Below are 24,820 nucleotides of genomic sequence, written 5' to 3' on the forward strand. Positions count from 1 at the left end.
ACTCCCAATTCTAGCGGCTCCAAAACAAGTCTCAAGAGATGGTCACTCTTGCCATCTCTCCCATCCCATCGAATCAAGCCAAGACTGGTCGGTTTATTGAATGTGAACTTTATTGTGGTTTGGATTATGTAAGGCAGTGTGGTGAAGGCACTGCAGAAGTTACACAGACTGAAAAACATGGTAGGAAATCAGTGAACTAAAAAAAAAAAAAAAAAAAAAACCCTACAAAATATATTTTTAAATGAATGCGTGCTGGACTAGACTAAGTACTACAGCTATGTTTTTTCTTCATCATTGCGGAAGCGTTGAAATATTGTCAGAGGTGGGGGTTGGGAGGAGTTAGGGAAGGCTTCGTGGAGGAGGTGGCATTTATGCTGGACCTTGAAGGAGGGGTAGAACGTTGATAGATGAGATGGGGGGGAAGAACAGTTCAGAATGACTGACCCTAGAGAGAATTCTGTAGAAACACTGAAAACCAAGAGGGCAAACAAATGCCCCCGGGGAGGGAAGCTTCCCAAATGAAAGAAACGCCTGAGGGGCCTGGGATGGGACCCAGAATCTCAAGCCCCCGGATGGGGTCTTCAGTACCAATGATATTAGGAGGCACAGGACAACAGACTTGTTTGTAAACCTAGCAGCAGCAGGAGATTTCACATTGCAGTCAGGGGCCCCAAACTGGCTATCCTATGCCCGGGTGGGTTTTCTCATCCTTTCGGGAGCGTGTGGTACTGCTTTGTCCTTCCTCGTGCCCACTGACTGCCTGAACGGTAGTTCGTGCGCGCCTACGTGCGCGTGTGTGAGTGTAGGTGTGTGTGGATGGGTGGGGGACCGAGGCTTCGTCTCCCACTGCAGCTTCTTCCACCTTTCCCTCTTGTGGCACACAGCTGGCTTCCACTGAGCTGGAGCTCAGGCCCTGCCCGCTATCTAGGCCTCACTCAACTCCAGCTCGTCATTAAGCACCTAGGAAGCTTCCTCAACATGAAGGTCAAACCTACTGCGGGGGGGGGGGGGGGGACTCGGGTGAGGGCAGGACTACACTTTCCGGAGGTGGTGACGGAGGTGGCAATGGTGCTCGTGGTGATAAAGGCTGGGGACTTAAAAGCGGGTGCTGGCCGCTGGGTCGGATGCTGCTGGGAGGTCTGTAGTGTTCAGTCAGGAGCTGGGATGTCAGGCTAGACCGGCTTGGCCTTGATCACCCCTCCTTCCTTCCTCAACACGCCCTACAGGGAAGATAACGCTGGGCACCCGAAAGCAGCGAAGACATCTGTAGGGTATCCAGGCTCTTGTTGTCCTGCTTGAATTTCACCCCCGGAAGCCCCGGAGATCTTTTGTTGGCAAACATCTGTATGACCTCCACATAGAACTGTCACCTCCCCCTGTCCAGCTGCTGGAGGTATATAGGTTATGTAGCTAGTGATGCTACTTGGATTGGGAGGTATGGGGGACTTATGAGAAGAAAGGAAAAGTTAGTTACTGTGAGTTTCTTTCTTTCAAAGGATTATGAATTAGGTAAGACCTGGCATCTGACAGAAAAGAAAAGGATGGACAGCTCTGTCAGGATTCGCTAGAGCTGAAGATTTAGAGCTCAGTGAGATCATCGCTGGAAATAACCTTGAAGCTGATGTGGCCCTGCTTGACTTTGGCAGTCGGGCCGCCTTTCTTGCGCAGGTACAGAGACTTCAGATCACGGCAGTCACTGGGGTCAGCATCTAGAGTAACCTGCCCCAGGAACTGATCACAGAATTTTCGGCTGTTCCACACCTGGAGAGACGATTTGAAAGAGTGAATATGAGCCACCCTCTGCGAGACTGGACTTTGCCCCGTGGCACCTAGAACCCAGTGCGGAACTTGGAAAGGTCTGTTTTAAAACCAAGAGACTATCTTTCCTGATATGTCTCTGGCTGACAGGAAGATACCGCACAGAGTAGAGATGAAAAGCCAGCCAGCAGGGCTCAAGGGACGCCTCGAGCTAGGAGACGGCTATGTAAAGGCGGACGGGCAGAAGCATCAAGTCAGAAAAACAGCCAAACCGTAGCGGTCCATCCTGACCTATCCCTGGTCAGGATAAGGGTCATCTGAACTGGCATATGGTGCTCGTGGGATTTTAAAGTGCCTGTCGACATGTGTACCTGTGAGCATGTGGACTTCTGCCCACAAGGAAGTGAGGATAACCCTTGCTCTGTATCCTAGATAGTTGAGGCACTGGGGATAATCTAGAATCCTGTACGGAATGTGAGCCATCCTGGGGGGGGGGGCGGGGCCCGTTCACATTCTTACCTGCACTATAATAGGAATGTCAGTGGTCCTTCTGTAGAAAATGGCCTGGGTGTCAAAAATGGCATGAACAGTATTCTTTTGGACGGGAGAACGGACTTCCTCCTTTCCACACTTGATGATCAAATATGGATTTACAGCTGGAAAAAGTGGCAGTTGCTTTTTAACAGAGTCGTTAAAGTTTTCTTTCTAGGTAGTCAAGAAAGTATTTCACTAGGACTTGTAGCATAGCATCTGGGTATCAGAATGACCTAGAACTTTTGCTCCTGAGTCCCTTTTCTTTTCCATACTTTATGAAAGGGAGCTTTGTGTAGACCTTGCCCGAAGAAGTTTACATCCCTTTCTCTGTCAAGGTTGACAGCCCTCCGGACTTCTCTAGACTGAATACCGCTGGAGACAATCATTTGTGACCATCTTTTCTAGCCATACATGCAATAAATGCAACCGAAGTTTGCTTCCCCAGACACCTCTGCCGTTCTTACTTTCATTGGCATATTTCTTCTCCAGGCCCTCAGCGCTGTGAACAGTGATCTGGGTAACCACCTTCGGGTAGCCACGAGCCAGGTTCCAGCAGGACATCTTGGGCATGTCCAGAGTCAGTTCCCTGGAACATCAAAAAGAAGATACGCCACTGGTGATGAAGGCCCTCTGATGAGGAGACAGGCCTGCCAAAGCACACATTGTTGCTGAAAGGCATGGAATGCTGAGTGACCCAGCCCATTCCTCCTCAGGCATAGCTTATATTTTATGAGTCTGTTTTGCTTCTCCCTCGCTTTAAGGACCAGCAGATAAAGATCAGAGTAGGCATGGCTGGGGTGAAAAGGTAGCTTTGGTGACCCAGCACTCGGAACACAGCACAGGAGCAGTGAGGAGTGCCAGCTGTTCGAGAGAAAATAGAGTCAGCCGGAGAACGGAAGATAAGATATAAGTGGAAAAGCTTAGGTTAGAGGCCCGTTCCCCTTAAATGGCAGCTCAGAGCTCTGAAGCTCGGACCTCTCCTAAGGAATTTTTCATGGTTGTGAAAATAACCATTTTGAGAAAGATTTCTACCGCCATCATTTCGGTGAAGTCTGACATGAACAAGTTGTCCTTTTGTGTGTCTGTACAGGAGGAGCAGGGTCAAGGAGGTTAGGATTGGAGGTAAAGCAGAAAATAGGAGTTTGCAGGGCTGGCCAAGGAGGCTGAACCTGAGCTGGACGGGCACTTCAGAGAAGATTCTCAGGAGAAACTCGCTGGTGCGGCCATGTTGGAACATGGTGGGGACAAGCACATAGTTGCCTTTCTTCAGGTACTTGCTCAGAAACACAGTGCGAGTGTCGATATAGGTGGAAGTCCCAGCACGCTCCTGGATGTACAGATGGTGGAGGCGGAATTTGCGGTTCATTTCCACCTGGAAATGAAACGGGATGAAAGGCTCCATTCTGCTCAGATCACAGTGTTTGTGTTAGGAGATCCTAGGTCCTCTGCTTTCCTTACCCTTGGACCTACCTTCAGTCCCCTAACTGCAGGCCATCCTAATTTCGACTCTGGTTGCCATTATTCTCTCTGCTCCTAATGCCCATTCTTACCTTGAAGAGCTCAAAGCCAATGATGTAGTTGTCAGGTCTTCCCATGCGGCGGTAAGTACGCAGGTCCTTCTGCTGCAGTGACATGATGACCTTGTGCCCATCCTCGGGCACAGTGAAGATGTACTAAAGGAAAGAGGCCACCAAGGAGCTTAGTTAGCACTTTCATTTCAGATGAGCCGGCTCAGATTTCAGGGAAGAAAACTCTACACCGAGAAGTCGAGACTTGCATGATTTTCTGGACTTTGCCATTGACCAGACAATGAGGCCTTGGATAATCCATAGACGTGCTAAGTGTAGGTCATATCTTTGGTCCTCCCTATGACATTCAGCATGGATTGAGAGACAACTTCATGCCTAGATCTCTGATGCCAAAGAAGGTATGCTTTGTTTTGATAAGTTCTCGGTAAGATCTTAGGTTTTTTTGTTTTGTTTTGTTTTGTTTTGCCCTTTGCTTTTAAAAACTGCACACAGGAAAGTTCCAGAATCTATAAAGGCAAAAAGCACTTTTGTGTGACTTAACCTGACACTATAGCCACTCCCTTCAGCTAGCCTCCTATAGCTAGCCCAGATGTGTGGCTTGTGGAGGGGCTGGATCCACTCCCTTAGAGAGGTGATGCTTTGCAACCACCTCTCCAGGGAAGGCTGCAGACCTGTGCTAGAGACTTTGAAACCTCATCTGAGGGACCCATGGTGCCATTGGGAAGTAAAATTAAAAGGCATTTGAATGTTCACTCTGTCGCTGTCTTGGTGTTTCTTTCTGTCTCTCTCTCCCACTCAGATCTTGTTGCTCCCTCCCTTTCGCAAGAAACAGAAAATAAATTCAGAGCCATAGGCTCACAAGGACCCTAAAGATCAATCCTGTGCACTGTGCAGACAGTTAAGAGTGAAGCCGAAAGCCCATTTCTCCAGCTTGCTATATGTGCCCGATATTTGAAACATCTCCGGGGTTGTACATGGAGATGAGGTAGAGGGCAACGGGAGCTTTCTTTTCTTTAAGGACAATCAAGATGAAAGGAATGGGGAAAATATATGAGTTAAGTAAATCAGTCTATTAATCTAGTGTTCTTCAAATTGCGTGGCCAATGAGGCCCATGGAAAGAAAAGACACACCCATGTAAGGTGGCAATACAGTCAGAATTCTTGTCTCCTGTGGGTTACCTCTTCAGCACATTATGGGGTAAAACCATCAAGATTACTATAGATTCAGGCTTTGGACGTTAGGATTTTTTGCTTTGGGGCGTGCCTGGGCTTGAGTCCTAACGTATCCTCTGGAAGAGCATTGTAACAGAAGATTGATGGGATGGCCTCACTGACAGGGTAGTGATTCAAGTCCTGGGCAAAATGACCAGGTTCTGGCTGAGAAAAGGGAAATATAACGATGGCATTCAGAAGAATCACTGCATGAGAAAGAAGACACGTATAGTAAATCCACCCCCAAGAGAACAGTTGCGCAATAAGGAAATGAAAAAGAATTGAGAAAGCGTCCGGGAGCAGATCCTTTGTGTCCAATGAGGGACAATCACAAAAATCCATACTAAGCAGTACGGCCAGGAGAGCGGCAGCCAGAGAAGACTGCTCAGATTGAATAATGTTGCTGCAAATTGAAGAATTCATGTCAAAGAAATACTCCGAGGTGAGACCTGAGTTCCTATTGCCTTGCTAAGTTGGAGGCAAAGGAAAAAAAAATGGATTCACACCTGGGGATTCTGCAGGAAGGTATCACGGTTGTTATAGCAGCCTCCCGACCGGTTCATCAGGGGATCATCATCCACAGTCCAGCATCCCACCACCGATTCCAGCGCCTTGCGGCCAAAAATAGGGTTGTTCACATTGCGGCAGACATTCAGCTCATGAAAGTTGCGGCAAAAGTCCTCCAGGCTCATCCTGAATGGAAGGAAGGCAGGAAAGAAATGAAGATGGTACTTAATACCTCCCCTTGTAGTTCCATGTGGAGACCCAATTCCCTTAGCACAGAAAACCCCTCCTCACCAAAACTCTCCATCATCAGACATAACAAGCCCCAGGTTCTTGCGATCGGCCACAGTCAGTTGCTGCCACTCTTCAGAGCTAGAGGCAAATGAGCAAAGGGATAAGCCACCATTTTTGCCATTGACTTCGTACAGTAAACAGGATGCTAATGGACCAGAATGCATGGGGATCGGACCTGCTTTATTTCACCTCCGGCTGGGTCACAGACCCCACAAATGTCACTAAGCATTGACAGCACACTAGCAGTATGGAGGGATGGGGCGCGAGGACAAACTGTAGGGCTTTGGAGATGTGGCAGTCCAAGGGAAATGTCACTCACATTTCACTCCAGGGGCCGCTCCATTCCTGCCGTCCCAAGGGGTTCCTCAGGCGAACCATATACAGTTTCTCAGTACTGAAGACTTCCACCAGTCTCTCCCCAAGACGGATCTTACGAATGTCAGTCATGGTGTAGGTATGGCCCTTCAGTAGGCCCCAGTCAGTTTCAACTTCTTGTTCCTCCTGATTGGGAGACTGAGAGCCAAGAAAGATACATAAGGCCACAAGAATTGGGAGACCCAAGGCCTGGCTCCTCCTCTTCCTTGATTGGTTTACCCCAGCGGGGTTAAAGCTAGTTCTCCCTATGTGGATAGAAATTTTATCCAGATATCTTGACTTGGCACAAAGCAAGTGAAAGAAAGGAAATACAGAATTTAATATAACAACTCAGTTAAGCAATTCAGATTGAAAGTACCCACAGTGGTACATTGACATGAGCAGCTTTAAATTTTGGTGGGGCTGGTTTATTCCACGAGCAAACAGCTATAACCTCACCTGCAGGGGCAGAGGCAGAAGGAAGAATTTAGCAGAGGCTGTTTACACCAGCTCAGAAGCTGCATTGGCCCCCAGTGGGATGGTTGGTGCAAAAGCATAAAAGGTTAAAGCTGTACGGTCTCTGCTCCAGGACTCAAAGTGTACTGTTAATTTTCTGAGTTCTGCAATGTCTTTTCCTGAGTCTCGGGGGTAAGGGTGACATTCCCTACTCAGTTTTGTAGAGTGAGCAAAGAATGGTTGTTTTGGGGTGACAACAAACCTCAATGGAGCAACAGATCAGTCCTCCTTTGGTAAATGTTTTGTAAAGTTCCCCAAACAGCTTATACTTCTCCTCAACAAGCTCAGTGTATCTTCCCTTCTGCATGTCAACAGTTTCGGCCAACGTGCCAGTAAAGTCCACAATGATATCAGTGGTGGTCAGACCATCGAGGGCTTCATAACAACCAAGCAGCCTGGGGGCAAATACGCAAGGTTATCTTTGTAAATTTACTTTTCCACGTGAAGGGTATCTTGTTCCCAAGAATTAGAACAGTCCCTGCCCAGCCAGCCTTTACCAGCTGGCTTTTCTTTAGGTATGAAAATGAGAGGTATTTTGAGATTATAGGCAGCGATTTCTAGGCTTAGGCTGGGTTGAACAAGGACAGCCCACGAAGAAACTTCTTTCTCCAGGTAAATATTAGAGAAGGAGAGAATTTGAGGCTACAATGCCATCTGATCTGCAGATTAGCCACAGGAAGGGGCACCTAGGAGCAGGGAGGGTTTTTAATGGAAACCAACACAGCTCATTTGTCTATCATCCAGGATTTCTGAGAGCCAGTCGCATGCCCAAAGCAATGCCCTGGATCTGACTGATGTCCTGCCCAGTGTAAACTCAGGGTCCGGGCTGGCAGAGCATGAGCTCCCAAGGACAAATGTGGCGTTCCTCTCCTCGTGTGCCCTGAGTGGTCAACCCCCTCCTTACTTTGCATAAGCCTTTTCCAGTAGAGCATTCCAAAACTCATTCATGGAAGTGGAGAAGGAGAAAACCAGATCCCCATTGATGGTGGGCAACAGGTCATCAATCACCACCTCAGTCCATTCTCCGAAATGCCAGAAACGAAAGCGAAATATTCCAGCATATTTATCTAGTTTCCGAGGGTCCCATTCCTGCTCCTTATGGTTGGGAATTGTCTGGAAACATAAAAACATTCATACAACTCTTATTCACCACACGATATCCAACAACTGAGATTGCAGTTGACTTCTGGCAAATGTATATGGCAACAGGAAGCACATCAAATACATTGGGTTTGGGTCTAGGTTGGGAGGTCCAAGGTTGGGCACTTTTTTCCCACAGTTTCGCTTCCCTAGTTCAGTTTTGCCGAGGATAGCATTACCATGCCTGAATGCACACAGGATAACTGGGGGGAGCCAGGTAGGGGTTGAATTGTTTCCCATAGATAATCTCAAACTCGATCATGAGATACTGTCCACACAAACATATTCACGGTGGCATGTTTAACCACCTAAAAGACAAAATCAATGAAACTACAAGGCCCAGTGTTTAAAGGCCCATCCTAGAGACTTCATGCAGATTCTATCGAATACAGATTTTATTCACACCTTGAATAAAATTATCTTTAGGAAATTCTCTTTTTTATATGCAATTACAAATTACTCTTCTAAAATTATTTTTTTGAAGAAAAATCAAGTCAACACTCCACCGTCTTCAACTCTACCTAAATGCCAAAGGAATTTTTGTATTCGATAATTTATTAGAACTGTTTCAAGGAACTATTTCCATCTTTCTTGTCTTTTCTGTTACCCATATCTGTGATCTCCTGGCCCCTACTGGTACTCTGTAACTCCATTTGGTACAGAGAAGGCAAGTGTGCAGAGCTACTAAGTCAAAGTACTGCCAGTGACAAAAGATCAACTCTTGTGTGACAAAACCAATAGAGCAATTTTAATGGTAAGAATCTAGGTGAGTATAGAGGCAGTCACTGCAAAATTTGTTCAATTTCCTGTATTTATAAAAAACCCTAGTAATAAATGGAGAGAAGTCATGTAGTTAATATCTTCGACTTCAGGAATTGAACAATCTAAAAAACTTATGACCTGATGTTTCCCCAAATTACTAAAGAAGACAAGAAGGTGGAAACTGAGTGAAGTCTCACAAGAGGGGGGATACCTTTGTCCAGTGAGACTCCTGAACAGCCAAACAGGAAAACGCAGAGACCATCGGCTTGTGCCCCAGTCTCCCTTGGATTAGCTGGTGGTTGCTGATGTTGCCCACAATCAGACGGGGGTCATCACAGATGTCCTGTGGATACAATCATTGGTTCTGAGAATGTGGAAAGGGTTTCCCGAGGGTCAATGTGAGCTGAGGGAGGCAGGACAGACTTCAAAGAAGAGCTTGGGTTAAAGATAGTGACTAGGATTTCCATAAGTGGGATAAAGGGAAGGTCGGCACGGGACTAGGCGTGGTGAGGAAAAGTCCAAGGCAGATCATCTAGCCACAGGAAAAGGGTTATGTGGGGAATAACAGGAGAAATGGGAGGAGGGGACACATGGAGACAGGTTGAGATGTGCTGGCTGGAACCCTCAGAGCTAGCATTGAAATTTGGAAGAGTTTTCACTCTAGCAGGGAGCTTCTGAATGGAACTAGAGATTAGCACATTGCATTCTGCTCCCATTTGTCAGGATGAAATTTCCTGAAGCACCTGTTCTCCCTCTCTGGGGAAATGAATTAGGAGACCTTACACAGAAAGCCCTCTCCCAAAGTAAAGCGAAGGAACAGCAGTCTCCATGGCAACTAGATTTTTCCATGTCTGTGGGAAAAGAGCGTCTGCTGGAGTGTTCCTGTGAGGATGCTCTGAGGGAAGCTAGACAGAGTGGGGGAAACATTTGTTTGGGGTGTATGTGTGTCTCTTTCCCCAACATGTCAACAGCTGTGCCTTTCCCACTGTGAGTGGGAAAATGAGACCCAAATACGACAACTACAACACAACGTCTGAGGGCACATCGGAATTATCTGCAAAGTATAATCAGTGTCTAAAGGAAAGATCCCCAATGTTTCCCTGGTGGTAAACAGAATAGATTGAATAGCAGTGGCAACACTCGAGATGAAGCTTTGGGGATGACTAGCGTTAGGTAGTTGGACAAGGGAGAGGTATGGAGGCATAATGAATAGAGAGACCAGCATAGACAAAGGCATAGCCGCATACATAACATCGTATAATTGAAGACATGATTGTGTGACTCAGAGAATCAGCACTTGCAGAGTTCAAAGGCAGGAAATACCAATGAAGTCTTGAGTAGCTGGAGAAAGCTTCGTGGAGGAGGCCGTTGGCCGGTACCTTGACATTCTGCTTACCCAGCAGAAATAAATCCTCGTCTCAAATGGAAAGAAAATCTAGACATACATCCTTTTAAAATTTATTAAATAGAGACAGCTATATTTTTCTGCTTCTCAAACCTCTTTTTTAAATGGACATAATTCTCCTTGATGAAGGGTCTGGTCTACAGAATGAAACATTCCATATATTCTTTAAAAGCCAAAATAACTCTGGAAAGGAATAAGCATTCTAGGCAGGGACAAATCCAAACTGAAGATTAATTGGGCATCCCTCTGCCAAAAGGAGAGGGTTAGGTGGGTTTTCAGTTTTGGATTTTCTGGTCACTTTTTTTTTAGACACATACCTAGTGTCTCATCATTACTTTTTTGTCTTAGAAGACTTCTATCTTAATATTTTTTTATGGGGTGGAGGTTGCCTGTTTTTTCACTTATTGAGAATAAAGCAGGTGTGTTGGGTATTGAATTAGGCCCTGATACTCTTTCTCTCCTAATTGTCTCTTTGCCCTTTCTAAGATGAAACTAAACACAGTTTTCTTTTGTGGGTCAAGTGTTACCATTTGATTTGGAGCAAGACATCAAGTTATCCAATGATTTCTTGAGTTTAGATGACACATAGAATTGTTGCTTAGCATGAAAAAACAATAAAGTGAACACTGACATAAGGAAAAGTGTCCTTTTAAATTATTAAGGCAAATGATTTGCTGGTTTTATGTAAAGTTATTAGTGGTTGGAGTTACATTACAGTGTCTTGGATTTCCATAAGGCTCTCATTTCACAGCAGGGATCCAGGCTCAGCCAACACTTTTGGCATGCCAACTTTTATTCAAGATCTAAAGGGTCACGTAAATGAACAAATACATGTAAACAGAACACAAATTGAGGAACTGGGTAATTATTCTCCTATAGATCTAAGCTGAGTGTGGTCATTGTGTGTGTGTGTGTGTGTGTGTGTGTGTGTGTAGCTGTATGTAATCACAAAAGAATATACATTTGGGCCCAAGATTCTGTATCTTCTATTTCCTCTTATAAACTAGCCCACGTTTTACTTCACCACTGTTCATACATGATGGATAGCCATTTAACAATGGGTTTTAAAACCTGATAAATTAACAGGCCATTGACTGTCAAAGCTGAAAGAAATTTTAGGGACTATTTATTCAATTTGCTTATTTTACAAAGGAGAAAACAGGCTCAGAGAAAGGCAGCAACTTGCCCCCCACCGGGTGTGCAGCTAGTTTAGTAGGAGACCTAAGATTAAAGTTTTAGGTTCTTCGAAAGCACGTATAATTTGAGAAGGAAACTCAAGACCTCAGCTGGCCCATCCATTTGCCTTTAGGTTAATGGATGTCCACCACAAAAAAGGTAATGTTGTGCAGCTCTTCAGGGACAGAGCTGCAACCACCTGTATCAGTCATCCATCCCAGTGTTTCATGCCTCTTTCCTTAACGCTCACCTAAAAGCTCTTCGTTGTTCTGGAAGACTTGCTTAAGTTATATCTTAGCTTTTGGTTCCAGGCTAAATAGCACCAACGGGCTTTAAACTCCTCAATTTAATCAACTAAATGTGAACCAATCTCTTATGTGTGTCAGCACCGTGATATGAAACATGGGTGAAAATCTTTATTATGCCACATCCTCTACCTTTTTAAGGAAGTCAGAGACTAGAAAGGGGCTAAAGAGGTAAAAAGGGTAAAGGGTAACAAGCCACTGCAAATCAAAGAGCCAAACGGACTTTTTGGCGACACACTTGAAAATAATGAAGTGGCTGCTGATTGACTTTTCCCATAGTTTTGGACAACAGGGTGTCTTCCTGTTGGGAGTAGGGAAGTAAGGCTGGAGAAAATTTTCTGTAGCTCAGAGCACAGATATAGAGTACAGATGGGACATTTCAGCCTGAGCTCTGCTAGAGTGGTAAGGAATGGAGTTGGGGAGAGGTCACGACTCACATGTTCACATATTTGGGTGGCTTGAGAGGGAGGGGAGATGCTGGGCCCCTAATGGCTCCCAGCTGTGTTGGCACAGTTGCTGTGATCCTTGAACTGGGCTGTTTGTCAAGGCAACATAATTTCTTAGGGGGAAACACACACAACTAGGAAGTTGGACACCAAGAGTAAAGCCAGGAATGGTCTCTGCCTGTCCCCATCCCTGCGCCAAAGCCTTCCATAAGCAAAACAGCTTCTCCAGGAAATATGTTCTCTTAGCTGAGCCCTGCGAGAACTTCCCATTGCTCTTAGCTCATGTCCCTTCACATAGACCTCTGGAAGATTGGGGGAAGGGAGACATACAATTACAAGCCTTGGGGCCCTACACACATCATTCTGTGTGACTCCCTTTGCACCCACAGCATCCACATCTTTCGCAATTTTTTTACACAGGTGAAAATTGATGTCCCAGGCAAACCTCAAGAACCACAGCAAAATGAAAGGATGCCTAGAAAACCAGCAACCAGAAAAGTGGAGGCGTTTTCCAGAGTACTCCATGAAGTCTTGGAGTACTGATGGGATGGGGGCATGGACAGCTACAAGTGAGGCCGGCCCTGCAGTCGATACATTATGACTAAAGTCCAGCACTCTAAGTGGTTCTAGAAGGCTCAGGGCTGCCGTAGAAACTGAAGAACCATCTCCAAGCGGGGCATTTGTAGGTAGACCTGGACCCGGGGACCGATGTTGGACGAGGCTCTCAAGGAGTCCACTTTACCTGCTGGAGAATTTTACTTTTGTGTGAAGATTTTGTCATCAGTAAAATATTCACTTCCTTCCTAACCCCTCTGAGGGAAATTCAATATGAAGTCTGAGAATTAAGATCTTCAGCCTACCTTTCACTTCCAACCTACGCAACCAAGTCACTGCCTAGTTATCTTCTTACTTGAACCTTCATAGTTCTGGTAGAAGACTCCAGATATAAATCTCAAACTGCTTTATTGGGAAGAATTCACATATCCGTGCAATGGAATTCTGTATAGCCACAGAAGGGACAAATTGATTACCTGCTGCCACATGAATGACCCTTGAAAATGTTATGCAAAACAAGAGAAACCAGCTATTTTTATGATTCTGTTTTAGGTCAAATGTCTAGAATTGGGTGAATCTAGATAGAAACTAAAAGGAGATTATTGACTACCTTTAATGGAGGGGGGGAAGTTTGCTCATTGCAAATGTGTACGAAGGGTCTTATTGGGATGATGTGTCTGTGCTAAAACTGGATTGTGGTGATGTCTTCACAACTTTGTGAATTTACTAAAAATCATTGCATCGTACAATTAGAGCAGGTAAATTTTATAGTGTATAAATTGTACTTTGATAAAGCTGTTAAAACGGGGAATTTAAAATAAACAGGAAAGTAAAGTAAACAGTAAAGAGAATGGGCCGATTCAACTCTCTTCAACTGTGTCAACAGTGGAAAACATTAGGACTAATCAGGTTGGGGGACATGGTCTCTGGGAAGAACAATAAATTTTTGAACAGCCTAGGCCGAAACTACTGTATAGAGGTGTCACATTCAGTGGGAAGCTGGAAACTTCTATTAGCACCGAGAAAAGTATTTCCTCTTTACTGTTTCCTCACAGGCAATCCATCACCAAGGCCTGTGTATTCTTCTAATATCTTCCCTTCATCAAACTTTCCCTTCCATTCCTACCACTTTGGCTTTTATCCAGAACCCCGTCACCCTCCTCCCATCCAGTGTAGTGAAATGGCCCTTGGGGAGGGTATTCCTAGTGGAAGGACCTGGGCAATGGTAATGGTAGTAGAGACCAAACTCAAAACTCTACCAGAGCTGACAGGAGATCTTGTGCAGGTGCCCTCACTTCCCCCACAGCTGGCTGTGCAAACCCCCATGAGGGCTTGCTCCACTTTAGTCAGGGATTAGATGTGTCTGACTCTAAGACACTATTGTAGCTGGGTATGAGTCAGTCAGGAAAAAAGCCAGAGGCGGGTAGGAGGGGAGAGTGGCTGGAGAGAGCTGGAGAAGAGATTTTTTATGGGAATTTGGCAGCCAGATTTCAGCCTCAAAATTTTACCTGAAGCCTTGCGATCGGTATAAGCCTCTAAGTCAGTATAAGTCAGTAAAACTTAGAATTTACTAAGACTATATACGTTGACACGCCAGAAGGGCAGGAAAGTTCAGGAGTACTTGTCTCAAGCAATATACCGTTGTACCCCAGGAAGCTAGGACAATAGCTGCAGCCATTGGGCCAATGAAGGAGTTAAGGAGAAGGATTTTTCTATGGAGGGTACAGGCAGATGAGCTGGCCCTGAATAACTGCAAAACATTCCCATAATCCCTGTCTATCTAAAGTGGCTCCTTAGGGCACAGCAAGGAAGTGGCAAGTGGGAAGAAGGGGAACTCAATCCTACCCTGGGATACTGGGAGCTTGGCTGAAGTCATTTTGGTTCAACTAGCAGTGGAGTTTGCAGGCATGAAGGCTGATAAAGGCAGAAGCTTTTCAGCATGGGAAAGGAGAGCAACAGAAAACTATCAGGTTAATCACGCTTCTTCCATTTTAAAGACTTCAGAAAATAAAGCCTGGTTGAGGATGAGGCTGTGTGGCATGCCAAGGGACAAGAAGTCTGAAAGCTTCCTTGCAAACCAGGATCTCAACGTTGCCAATGAAGCGGGTGAGGCCAACGACCCATCTGGTCTTCCTGAGCCAACTCGGAGAGGCCCAGGGCTGTCTCTCAGCTTTCCTGATGGGAGGCCAGAGAACTTTGACGTGGTTCTTGACCACAGGCTTGGCCTCCACTCTGGCTGGAAAGGAATCCACAGCTTTTTGAGGAGACTCAGACGGTGGTCCAGAACCTTGTTTTTCCCTTACTTCCCACAAGAGGCCCCTTCCCCAACCATTCCAATCTATGCGGATCTTCCCCTTCTTCAAAACCCTATAGGATTTACTGTCTGTATGCCTGAAAATAGCATGTCTTATATCGGGCATTAATTTATTATTTAACTCTTTGATAGCTCAATATCCATCTCTCCAGCTGGAATGGGAGTGCCTCACCCCAGGCTGTGTCCGTAAATTGCCCAGAGGCTGAACAGAGTAGGTCAATAAATGTTTCTCAAGACTCTCCCTTTGGGCTGAAGACGAAACACACAGTGTGCTCTCAAAAGGGAGAGTATGGATCAGTTAACTGATCATATTAGTCAATTAATTGGCATCAACCCAATGAGAAGGAATGTGAGAATTGACTGGTTGGAAGCTACCTATTTTAGCAAGAGAGGAGACACAAACAAGCCTGTCTCCCTGAAATAGCAGCATGGTAGTGTGAAAACCAGCTTTGCAGTCAAACCTGGATTAAAATCCCAGGGTATCAGGGGTCTGACCCCAGGCAAATTATTACCGTCTCTCTGAAACCCAGTTTCCCCATCAATAAAACGGGCATCATATTTACCTTTATTTTTCAAGCCAGAAAAAAACAGAATTACATTAAAGAAATATGTGAGATACCCACCTTGCCCAGCCATGACAAATAAAGATGAGGTGAAAAACAAAATGTACAGAAAACTCCAAACACAGTCTCTAGGCCCATAGTAGGCATGACATAGATGCTGATTCCTTTTTCTTTCCCATCCCAATTCACCCTCTCTTTCTCCTATCCCCTCACCCTGGAAGGAGTGGGGAGAGGCAAGATGGACTATTGCCATGGTTATTAAGTTCTTTCCTTCCTTGCTAATCCATCTAGGGTTCAACCCACAGAATTTGGAAGAAGAAGGCACAGGACAAAAGACTGAGCCAAGACAGAGGAGGAAACCTGTGCCTAAAGACCGGCCAGTACAGGAAGCACTGTCAGCTTGGTTCACGTCTGGGAAATGGCTTCACGTTGGCCTGTGATTTTGCCGCCCATTGGGTCTCCTCCTATCTCCTCCAGGACCTGTCCCTCATCAATCATTCCTTCTCGCTTCTGTGTCTTCAACCTCTTCTTTACTGTTTCCTCCTTGGCCAAGAAGTATGTTCAAGTCTGTCCTATTTTAAAAAGACCTCCCGCCACCCCCCGGAAAACCTCCTTCAATTTTCTGCCTCCCATTGAGCTACTTCCGCCCCATCAATCTCCTTCCTTTCATATCCAAGCATCAAAACCGAGAGGTGCGCCTCATTATCATCATTTGTTCATAAGAGTGGCTTTCAGCAACACAGCTCTATTTTCTCCGTGCATTTCTGGAAAATGAAACGAAACAAAACTTACCTCTCTGCACACCGAATTAGTGGCTAGTGAGTTCTCATGTTTCCCAGATTTTTATTGCAGGTCAGTGCACTCAACCACTGGAGGCACAGAAAGTCAAGAGGAGCGTAGTCTTCCTTCCGATGGAGAGAACTTCTCCAAGTCTCCCTCTCAATGGCTATCATACTTGGTGGGCAAAAACTGAGACATGTCCTTTGAGTCATATAGAAAAAACAAGAGCCTTGAAGTGACCAATGTATCTTGGCACCACCTGGTGGCAACCTACATAAACTGAAGTAGCTCTTGTGAGAAGTCCATTTAGGAATTGAAGCTGTGAAAATGGCAACTAAAACGTTGCGGGTAAAAGGCTTGCTCACTGAAGAAAGCAAACCTCGAGTGCACAAAAAGATACGTCAATGCATGGAATCAGAGCGTTGTTGGGGATATTGTGAAGGCCCAAGAATCTGCATTTCATAACAGCCCTCTGGGGCCTATATCTCTGGGGTCACCCGCTTCGGGAAGGGGCTCAGGTGTAATATCTTTCTTCCAGTGATAATGCCCTTTAGATTGAGGGCAAGGTTGCCATTCATTCTCCAGATTCCATCATCCTATCGTTTCATACATTGAGATCCCACTCATGCAGGGCTTGCAACGAGGTCCTGAGACTTACTTTAGAGACACAATATACAGCTGTTCCACAGAGAACCACAGTAACTATTAAGAGATGGTAAAAGACCTACACTCCTACTTAGATCCCACTTGGCTAATTGTGAGGGAATCTAGATGATGGTATGCAAAGAGCAGCAAAGACGTCTCCTTCCCCCAGTGCAAATTCCATCGTGTCCTCGTTAGAGTTCATTTCATTTATGCTCCTCGCATAAGGAGTTTTCGTCCTCACAGGTCTGAGATTATCTTGAGGTTGCTATGATAGGTAACTTGGTCAAGAGACAAGAGTATAATTGCTTTTTGAGTTACGACATTTACTAAAGTGAAGTCCTGAAAGCAAGCAAGCGTGGCATTTGTTGTTGTTTATTTTTTAATTTCCTTTAAAATAACTAAATCTGACCAAATTTGACTGAAATTCAACATTCCTCAAGCTGGAGCCAGAAACACAGATCCATAAAACTTAGCATTTTAAAGCTGTCTCCTAAATTGCTTTCCGTATAGTAGGCTGTGTAAGAGAAATAGTGGACCAGGCAGAGCTTTGATGAAAGAGATCAAGAAGGAGATAGAAAGTAAAACAACAACAACAACAACAACAACAAACAAAAAACAAAAAACAAAACAACAACAAACAGCAACAACAAAAACCACCAAGTTACCTGGGGACGTTTCCACACCACTTTCCCGGGAAGCAGTCGGTTGTAGAAAAGTGAATCGTTCTCAGGCAGAAAGGTTGGGTCACAGAAGAGTCTTCCATCTTTGATACATTCCTGCTTCAGTTCCTGGTACTTCTGGTTTTTGAAGAGCTTCAGAGGAGGACCCATAGTGCCGAGCTATGTCTACAAAGAGAAAAAAGTGTAGTCATTGGAGAAAGAAATTCTTACGTCTGTTAAAGATCACCTGAGATTAGACCAACAGTAGTCATCCCAGGGACTTATTCCTGGAGCTAGGCACTTGGAGCTTGGCTTTAAGAAAAGTGACCATTTTTATAGAAAGTAGGGTCCAGACTCTGCAACCAATTAGCTTAGCATGGGGCTTTGGCTTGGGCGCCTAAAACATTTTGGAGCCTCAGTATCTTCATTTGCCAAATGGGACAATATAAGCCGTAACAATATTATCCAAGAAATAGATAATAAATGTTACGATTGCTAGTTAAAAGTAAGTCATTATAATTTAAAGGGCAACTTTCCGTTTTAGTTGGCAGAGAGGAGTTTAAAGCAAAGGACAATTCTAAATTTGAAAATAAAAGGAGAAAGTTGTTTTACTATATTCAGAATAATTTGGCGCCCTGAAGGGCCACACACTTTGTGCTTGTGGGGAGAAGCAGCCTCTTTCACTTCTAAAGAGCCCCTTTACACAATTCCTTCCCTTTTATCATTTAAAGAGCTTTGCATTTTTTATTACTGGCCTGGAAGGCTAATGCAAGCAACCGAGCTCAGCAGATGGCCTCCAAAGACAAGGAAAGATAGAAAGATTGTGTGTGTGTCTTTCTTCTTCAAAGTGTAACATGCAATCATTTGCCCGCCTTAAAAAGCGGACTCTGAAATTCAATTACACTGATTTGATGGACTATAGATTCTTATCCCATGGCAATACACTGTTGCTTTCTTTTCTTTAAAAAAAAAAATCTCACATGGCTAAATAAAGAATTAATATAGGGGCTCTTCAAGCAATGTCTGAGTGCCCCACGCTCAAATGTCCCTAACAACTGGTTTTTATGAGGATAATTTGAAAGGCAACTTTGATTTAAATAGCTTTGGGGTGATAATAGGGTTCTCAATGCCTTTGCTTGATCCACAAAGACAGATTTGTAATGATTTTAATGATTCTCTCTTGACATTCAATGGTTAATAAGAGGAGGGTTGTGAAATTTACATGATGCCAATCATTTCAAAAATATATTTTAAGGACAAAATAGATTTTATCTATATTTCATGATTACATGAGGGTGGAAACAAGAAAATCTGATTAAGGTCAGAGGACCTGCTGAAAAATGGACAAAGTTTGAAAAAAAAAACCTACTTAGCACTTTAAAGAGTGTCTGTGTAGGTACCACAGCTCCAAATCCAGTTCATAAAGAGGAAGCCACAATTTTATAAAAGGTGAAATATTAATCAGACTTCTCTACTACCTCATTTCATGTCCTTTCAGTATTACATTGAGATGCCTTACCGGTAAAGCTGTTTTCCTATTTCAAAACCATAAAAAAATTGAATTCGATGTTATTCGCAAACGGCAATACATATAGACAAACTTACCTTTTCTCTGGGTCCAAGCAATAAGAAGCTGAAAATAACTATAGTTGTTTTTTTTTTTTATAGCCTTATTTATTGACAATTGCTTTTTGCATCGAAGGCTACGGGACCCGGCAAAATACCAAAACGCCTTTAGTCATCAGATTTAAGTGTGTTCACGTATTTTAAATATTGAAGTGTATCTCATTGTATTTAAAATCATGAGTAGTATCAGTAATAGTTTTCCATTAAGCAGCATCAGAGCCAATCTGAACGTATGCCCAGTCTCCTTTCTGGAGTCTGTTACAAATGGACCCGAATTTTCACGTGCGCTCGAACTTACAACAAACACTACTGTGCCTCTTGCTTTCCCTGGAAGGTTTGGTGGACCGCCAGAGGCTGGGGATTGTAAATGGAGGATAGTCTGGGGCAATTAGGGTATTTAGTTTGCCAGAACCTCCGAGGCCTTGAACATTTGGGATAAATGGTTATTTCCTGTTCTTGGGAAGGCCCTCTGCCCCCAACAGTCTCCCTTGCTACTCAGCCAAATGACGAGGCAGGCAGGACCCTGCAAAAGAAATCCCTGTTATATAAGGAGAGCCCCGTCTCCAGACAGAAGCAGCATCAATTGAAAGGAAAATCAGGTTTGATTTGAAAAACCAGTATGATCCCCGTAGACTCTTTCAGAGGCAGCATATACAGTTGATGTGGATAGGTCAAGCCTTCTGGGTGAGGGCACCTGCATTTTGGGGGTGCAGGGTAAATAAGGAATAGCAGGCTATCAGCTTGCAATTTGACAGGCTTTCATTAGAATAAAATTATAGTCCCAAGTCCCGTTGGACTTGTAGAGTAGAGTTGAGCCCCATTTCTGACTAGGTAACAGGAGAAATGTGTTCCATTGCTGTGACCTTGGTTTCTTTGTGCCTCAATAGTCTCATCAGGGGAGTGGGGCTATCTATCCTGCCCTCCTTATACTGTGGCTGTACCTAATGAGATGGTTAATGTAAAAGTATTTTGAATAAGTAGAAGGGGCTCCATAAATGCAGGACACGCATTGTAAGTGCTCTCATTGGCTGGCACAGAACTGGGCACACAACCATTGTCCAGGAAATACTTGTTGAACGGATGGATGTCTTACGTAGGCAATGAACGTTTGCATGGCAATTTATCATTTGAAATGTGCATTTCGGCTCATGGTCTCTTCATGGCAGCCATGTTTAGTAGATATTATCTGTGCCCCTCATGTTGTATCTGCAGAAATGGCAGCTCAGAGAAGGGGCAGCTAGAAACCGGCAAAGCTGACTCAAACCCGGGTTTGTGTAATGCCTGATTTAGCGTGCAGATTTCCATCACACCACACTGCTCCTTTTGGTCACTGCCTCCTTAAAGACGGGATTTTTTTTTTTTTAAGCTCAAATGAGGAAAACCCTCCAAAGAAAACATGATACCTAACTTTGAGGCATTCTGCCTAGAATTTATTGCCATGGTAGATATTGAAAAGGGTCTTTATTTCCACGGTTTGATGATCATGGGAGAATCTGAACCCTTCCCATCTGAGGGCTCATTAGTGAAGTCTGGGGGAAAAAAAACGTTTGGAAACCCAGAAATTTGTAAGTTGGGTTTGTCATAAACATAAACTCGCCCCGTCAGAGCTTAGGAGAGTGGGGAAGGGAATGCTCCTTCTTGGTTATCTTGCTGCACCCAACTGTGAAGAAGAGAGGGCCTTTAGGTTAAAGACCGCATATTAAGAAAGTCAGTAAACAGAATCAAAGCCAGGGCTTAATTTCATTAGATTCCCCCAATAACACTCTGAGGCGCCCGGGGCAGCCATCGTATTTCCGTTGTGCTCATGGGGAAACTGAGGGACCCTGGGTGGGGGTAGTATCATGGGTGGTTGGCTGAAGCAGAGTGTGGGGTTTTGCACACAGATAGTGGTCTTAGGCAGTACTATTTCAATTAGGACCCACTGCCTAGAGATGGAGTATGAAGAAGGCTGTGTGGACACAGGCAAGCGGGAGGGGTGGATCCAGAGGATGGAAAGTTGGGAATCGCCAAGGGAAGTCGAGGGAGCCTGCCACGTAGAACACAAGGCTGCAGCTAGGAGCTTTTGCTACTCACTGGCCTGGAAATCGTGGGGAGCTGGGCAAACTCTTAAGAAGAAAGTCACTTGTTCTCCACCTGTGGGTCAGCCTTCACATGGAAACCAGATTTGGCTCTAAAGCTTGAAATCTGCCTCAGTCTCTTAAAGAGAACCGTTCTCCGATAGAGGAAATCCCGTCTGCAGTTTACAAACTGCTTTAGATTGGGGTGAGTGGGAGAGAAAGGGCGGGCATTTAAGGGGGTGAGAGGGAGAGAGCATGGCTCTGGAGGTGTTATCCCTGGCTGTTTTTTTCCCCTGCTGCCACCCTCCCACTGCCCCCGTCCCCACCGGCCCCAGTGTCCCCCCTTGTGCTGTGCTTGAAGTGAAATGGGAGATCATAGCAATTAGGAATTTGCAGAGCAAACTGAATGTGGAAGACCTAGCTAGTGACCAAGCTAGATCTATGGACACGCATCTACCAGGGAACATACGGCTGATCAAATGCATATTGGCGGCCAGACATCCCGGGGCCTGAACGGGACCATACAAGTCCTCCGATCCACCTTTATTTAGGACACATGTACTCAATCCAGAGAGAGAAGACGGTTCAAAGAAACTCAAAGAAAAAAGAGCGCACAATTTCCTTTCATTCCATCGAGGAAACACTTTATCAAAACATACAAAACAATTCAGAATCATAAAAGGCAAACAAGGAGTCAGCAGATCCAGGATCAAGTCCCACACGCCACCATTTAGTGTCGGCAACATCTCTGTCCCTCAGTTTCCCCGTGAGCACAACGGAAATACGATGGCTGCCCCGGGCGCCTCAGAGTGTTATTGGGGGAATCTAATGAAATTAAGCATGTGAGCTGTTTTCACTGTTGAAACGGTGCTTAATTTCATTAGATTCCCCCAATAACACTCTGAGGCGCCCGGGGCAGCCATCGTATTTCCGTTGTGCTCACGGGGAAACTGAGGGACAGAGATGTTGCCGACACTAAATGGCAGTAGTATTAGAAAACATTCATCGTTAGCAAATTACATCTCTTTTCTGTCCTTAGTGGAAAATGAGATTTGATCACCTGCCTCAACTAAGACACTCATCGACATTTAAAAGAACAGTATAAAATGGCCCCTCTGCCATTCAGTACGCACTCTCTCTTCCACCCCTCCTTTTTGGCTGGCTTGCCCCGCTACCCACTTTTCCCCCCTCGTGGATGAAAAAGCGCATCCTATAAGTCTAATTTTACAGCCTTGCAAGAATCGAATTCCAATTTTTGTAGAATGTTACACTGGAAGGACTCTTAGAAATCACTTCGCCCAACTTGCTTTTACAGGAAGGTGAAAACTCGGGCCCAAGGTTACACAGTTTACACACCTCCTGCTTTTTAGAATCCTCTCTGTCTTCTTGCAAGAATGCACTTAGGAGTTTTGTGCGCAAATTGTCAGAAGGTGAGATGATTTCAAATCAAGGCTAATCAAAGAAATACTGTTTGGGGGTCACAAAGAGACTTTTTCTGCTTTTAATTTAGGAACTGAAACACCCAAGGATGTGGAAAGACTTTTTTTCACCTATTCCTGACAACACAAGTGTTTAGACTTTTCCCTAGCCTGCTAGGGACTCTATAAGGATAACTAAAGAATACTATTCCAATTCCAAGTATTCACACGCGCGCGCGCACACACACACGTACACGCTCGTGCACACAAACAGCCAGAGGAAAGAAAGAGTTAATTAGCAGTCCGCCCTCCACCCACCCAAAGAATCTTTTTTTTTAATTCCCCCAACCATAAAACGTCCTCACTTTCACAACAAAGATTAGCAAATGAGACATTAGCCACCTTTCAATAAAACATTAATACAAATCACAATGCGTCATCCTGAAGCCAGAGGTGACTGTCAGGATGTTAGAATTTGTTTAATTTCCCCATGTGTTTCTAACCAAACTTCAAGCTCCAAAGCCTCGGAACCAATCGCAATTGCAATACTCTGAACCTTTTCGTTTTTCTGCCCTGCCCTCTCAGCCCACTCTGGTCAAGGAGCCCAGTTAAGCCCCTAGCTGCAAATCAAAGTTTAAACTAAAGCCAAAGTCAGAGAAGAATAAAACCAGGCCGGCCAGGGGCTGATAATGAAATAGCCAAGATCAACCTGTCACCAGGGCAGGAGGACCCCCGGCTGTGCAGACAGGATAGCCACTCCCTCTGCTGCAAAAGCACACAGCCTGTGCACCCCACTTCCAAGGGCTTTTAAAGACCTTTTGTGCATAGTGTAGATCCAAGCTCATGCCTGCAGTTCAATAATTTGCCCACAGCTGGGGGTCAGCAGAAGCTAGAGGGAAGCACGGTCAGCCTGGTTTCTCCCCCTCACACCTCTCTCCCAGGTTTATTCTTCCTTATCAGGAAAACCACGCCACACCACGCACGCGTGCGCGCACACACACGCACACCACCCCCCCACACACACACAACTGACCAGATATCACCAGAAAAATCTCATCGCCAGGCAACCACAATCACCCCCACACACCTACTCGATTCTGACAAATCCGAAAATGGTAGCTGCAGAGTTCGATGAACTCTAAAGTTCAAGTTTCTTCACCTCTTTCAAAAGACTCCAAGTCACCAGCAGATAAAACTGCAGGGCGAGTTTGCAAATGCCCTCCCTGCTCACCTGAGTTATCCCAGGAGCCCTGCTGCTGCTGCTGCTGCCGCTGCTCTTGGCCAGGTAACCCCTACCAAGTCTGTTCAGTCAGTGCGGCTGAACAAAGATTCTGGCTTTCTTAACCTGAAAACTATTTGGGCTGTACCAAGCTCTGCTCACAGGGGGAGGTGCCTTGCAGAAACTTCAGGAGCCTTTGCCCCGCCTAGCAGTCAGAAACTGATCCTGAGTCATGAGGAAAATCTGGAAAGCGCCCCTGCCAGATGTGCAGACGGGATGCCCACTCCAGATCCACCCGCCAGCAAATTGGAAAACTCAGGAAGCCACGTTTGAAAGCTCTCTCTGTTCCAAGGAGACATAGGACTTTCAGGGAGGGGTCTGATAGATTTCTGACTTTTCTGTTCCCGGGGTTAATAGTGCAGATGTGGACATTACTCAAGAGAGGACAGGGAGAGAAAAATCTTGAAGGGTCGACAAAGTTCTTGAGGGCTAGGCTGCAGATGTCTCACAGCGATGGGGGCTCCGGGCAGTGAGTGGGAGAGAAAGTGGAGCTAATGGGGCACGGGAAAAGAACAGATTGCTTTGGGAAGCAACAGGTCACATTCGGCCAAGGGCAGAGAGAAGGGAGCATTAAGAGGAAAGCGAGTGGAGATTGATTCCACGGCAGTTGCGAGAAGCCTAGTTTCGAGCACCGAAGCGGGCGGTGGCAATCCTGCCTGGCCGTGTTAGGTGAAAAGCAGGGCAAAGGTGTCTGCTCAGAAAAGCCAACCAAGAGGCTTCATGGGGGGGAAACCTGTAAAATGCTCTGCTGCATCCCAGTCAGGGTCCTGTTCCCTGAGACATTCACTGGGACACGATCCCGGGGACACAGTTCTCAAGTTGTTTTGTTTCCATTTTCACAACCTACATCTCATCATCTCATTCCCCAGCGCGCCTCACCAACGTGGCATCAGCCTTTTGACCTGGAATTATATCACTCTCTGCCCCTACCCTTGCACCAACTCTCTGGCTACTTGAAGGGGAGGAGACAGGGGAAGAAGGAGGGAGAG

At 45.3% G+C, this 24,820-nt stretch overlaps 1 protein-coding gene across 1 annotated transcript; it reads right to left on the reverse strand.

The window, feature by feature from the left end:
• Positions 1–103: 103 nt before the first annotated feature.
• Positions 104–23,868, reverse strand: CAPN6 (calpain 6). The gene is made up of 13 exons (XM_030305442.2): positions 23,784–23,868; positions 17,458–17,637; positions 8,815–8,946; positions 7,606–7,814; positions 6,904–7,096; positions 6,151–6,344; positions 5,832–5,909; positions 5,540–5,726; positions 3,843–3,965; positions 3,462–3,664; positions 2,757–2,878; positions 2,278–2,414; positions 104–1,761 (listed from the first exon to the last, which is right to left on the reverse strand). Exons 2-13 carry the CDS (start codon positions 17,620–17,622, stop codon positions 1,579–1,581), a joined length of 1,926 nt encoding a protein of 641 aa, XP_030161302.1. The 5' UTR covers positions 17,623–17,637; positions 23,784–23,868; the 3' UTR covers positions 104–1,578.
• Between the last annotated feature and the right edge of the window lie 952 nt (positions 23,869–24,820).

The sequence above is a fragment of the Lynx canadensis genome, chromosome X (genome assembly GCF_007474595.2).
Source record: "Lynx canadensis isolate LIC74 chromosome X, mLynCan4.pri.v2, whole genome shotgun sequence".
NCBI classification, from domain to species: Eukaryota; Metazoa; Chordata; class Mammalia; order Carnivora; family Felidae; genus Lynx; species Lynx canadensis.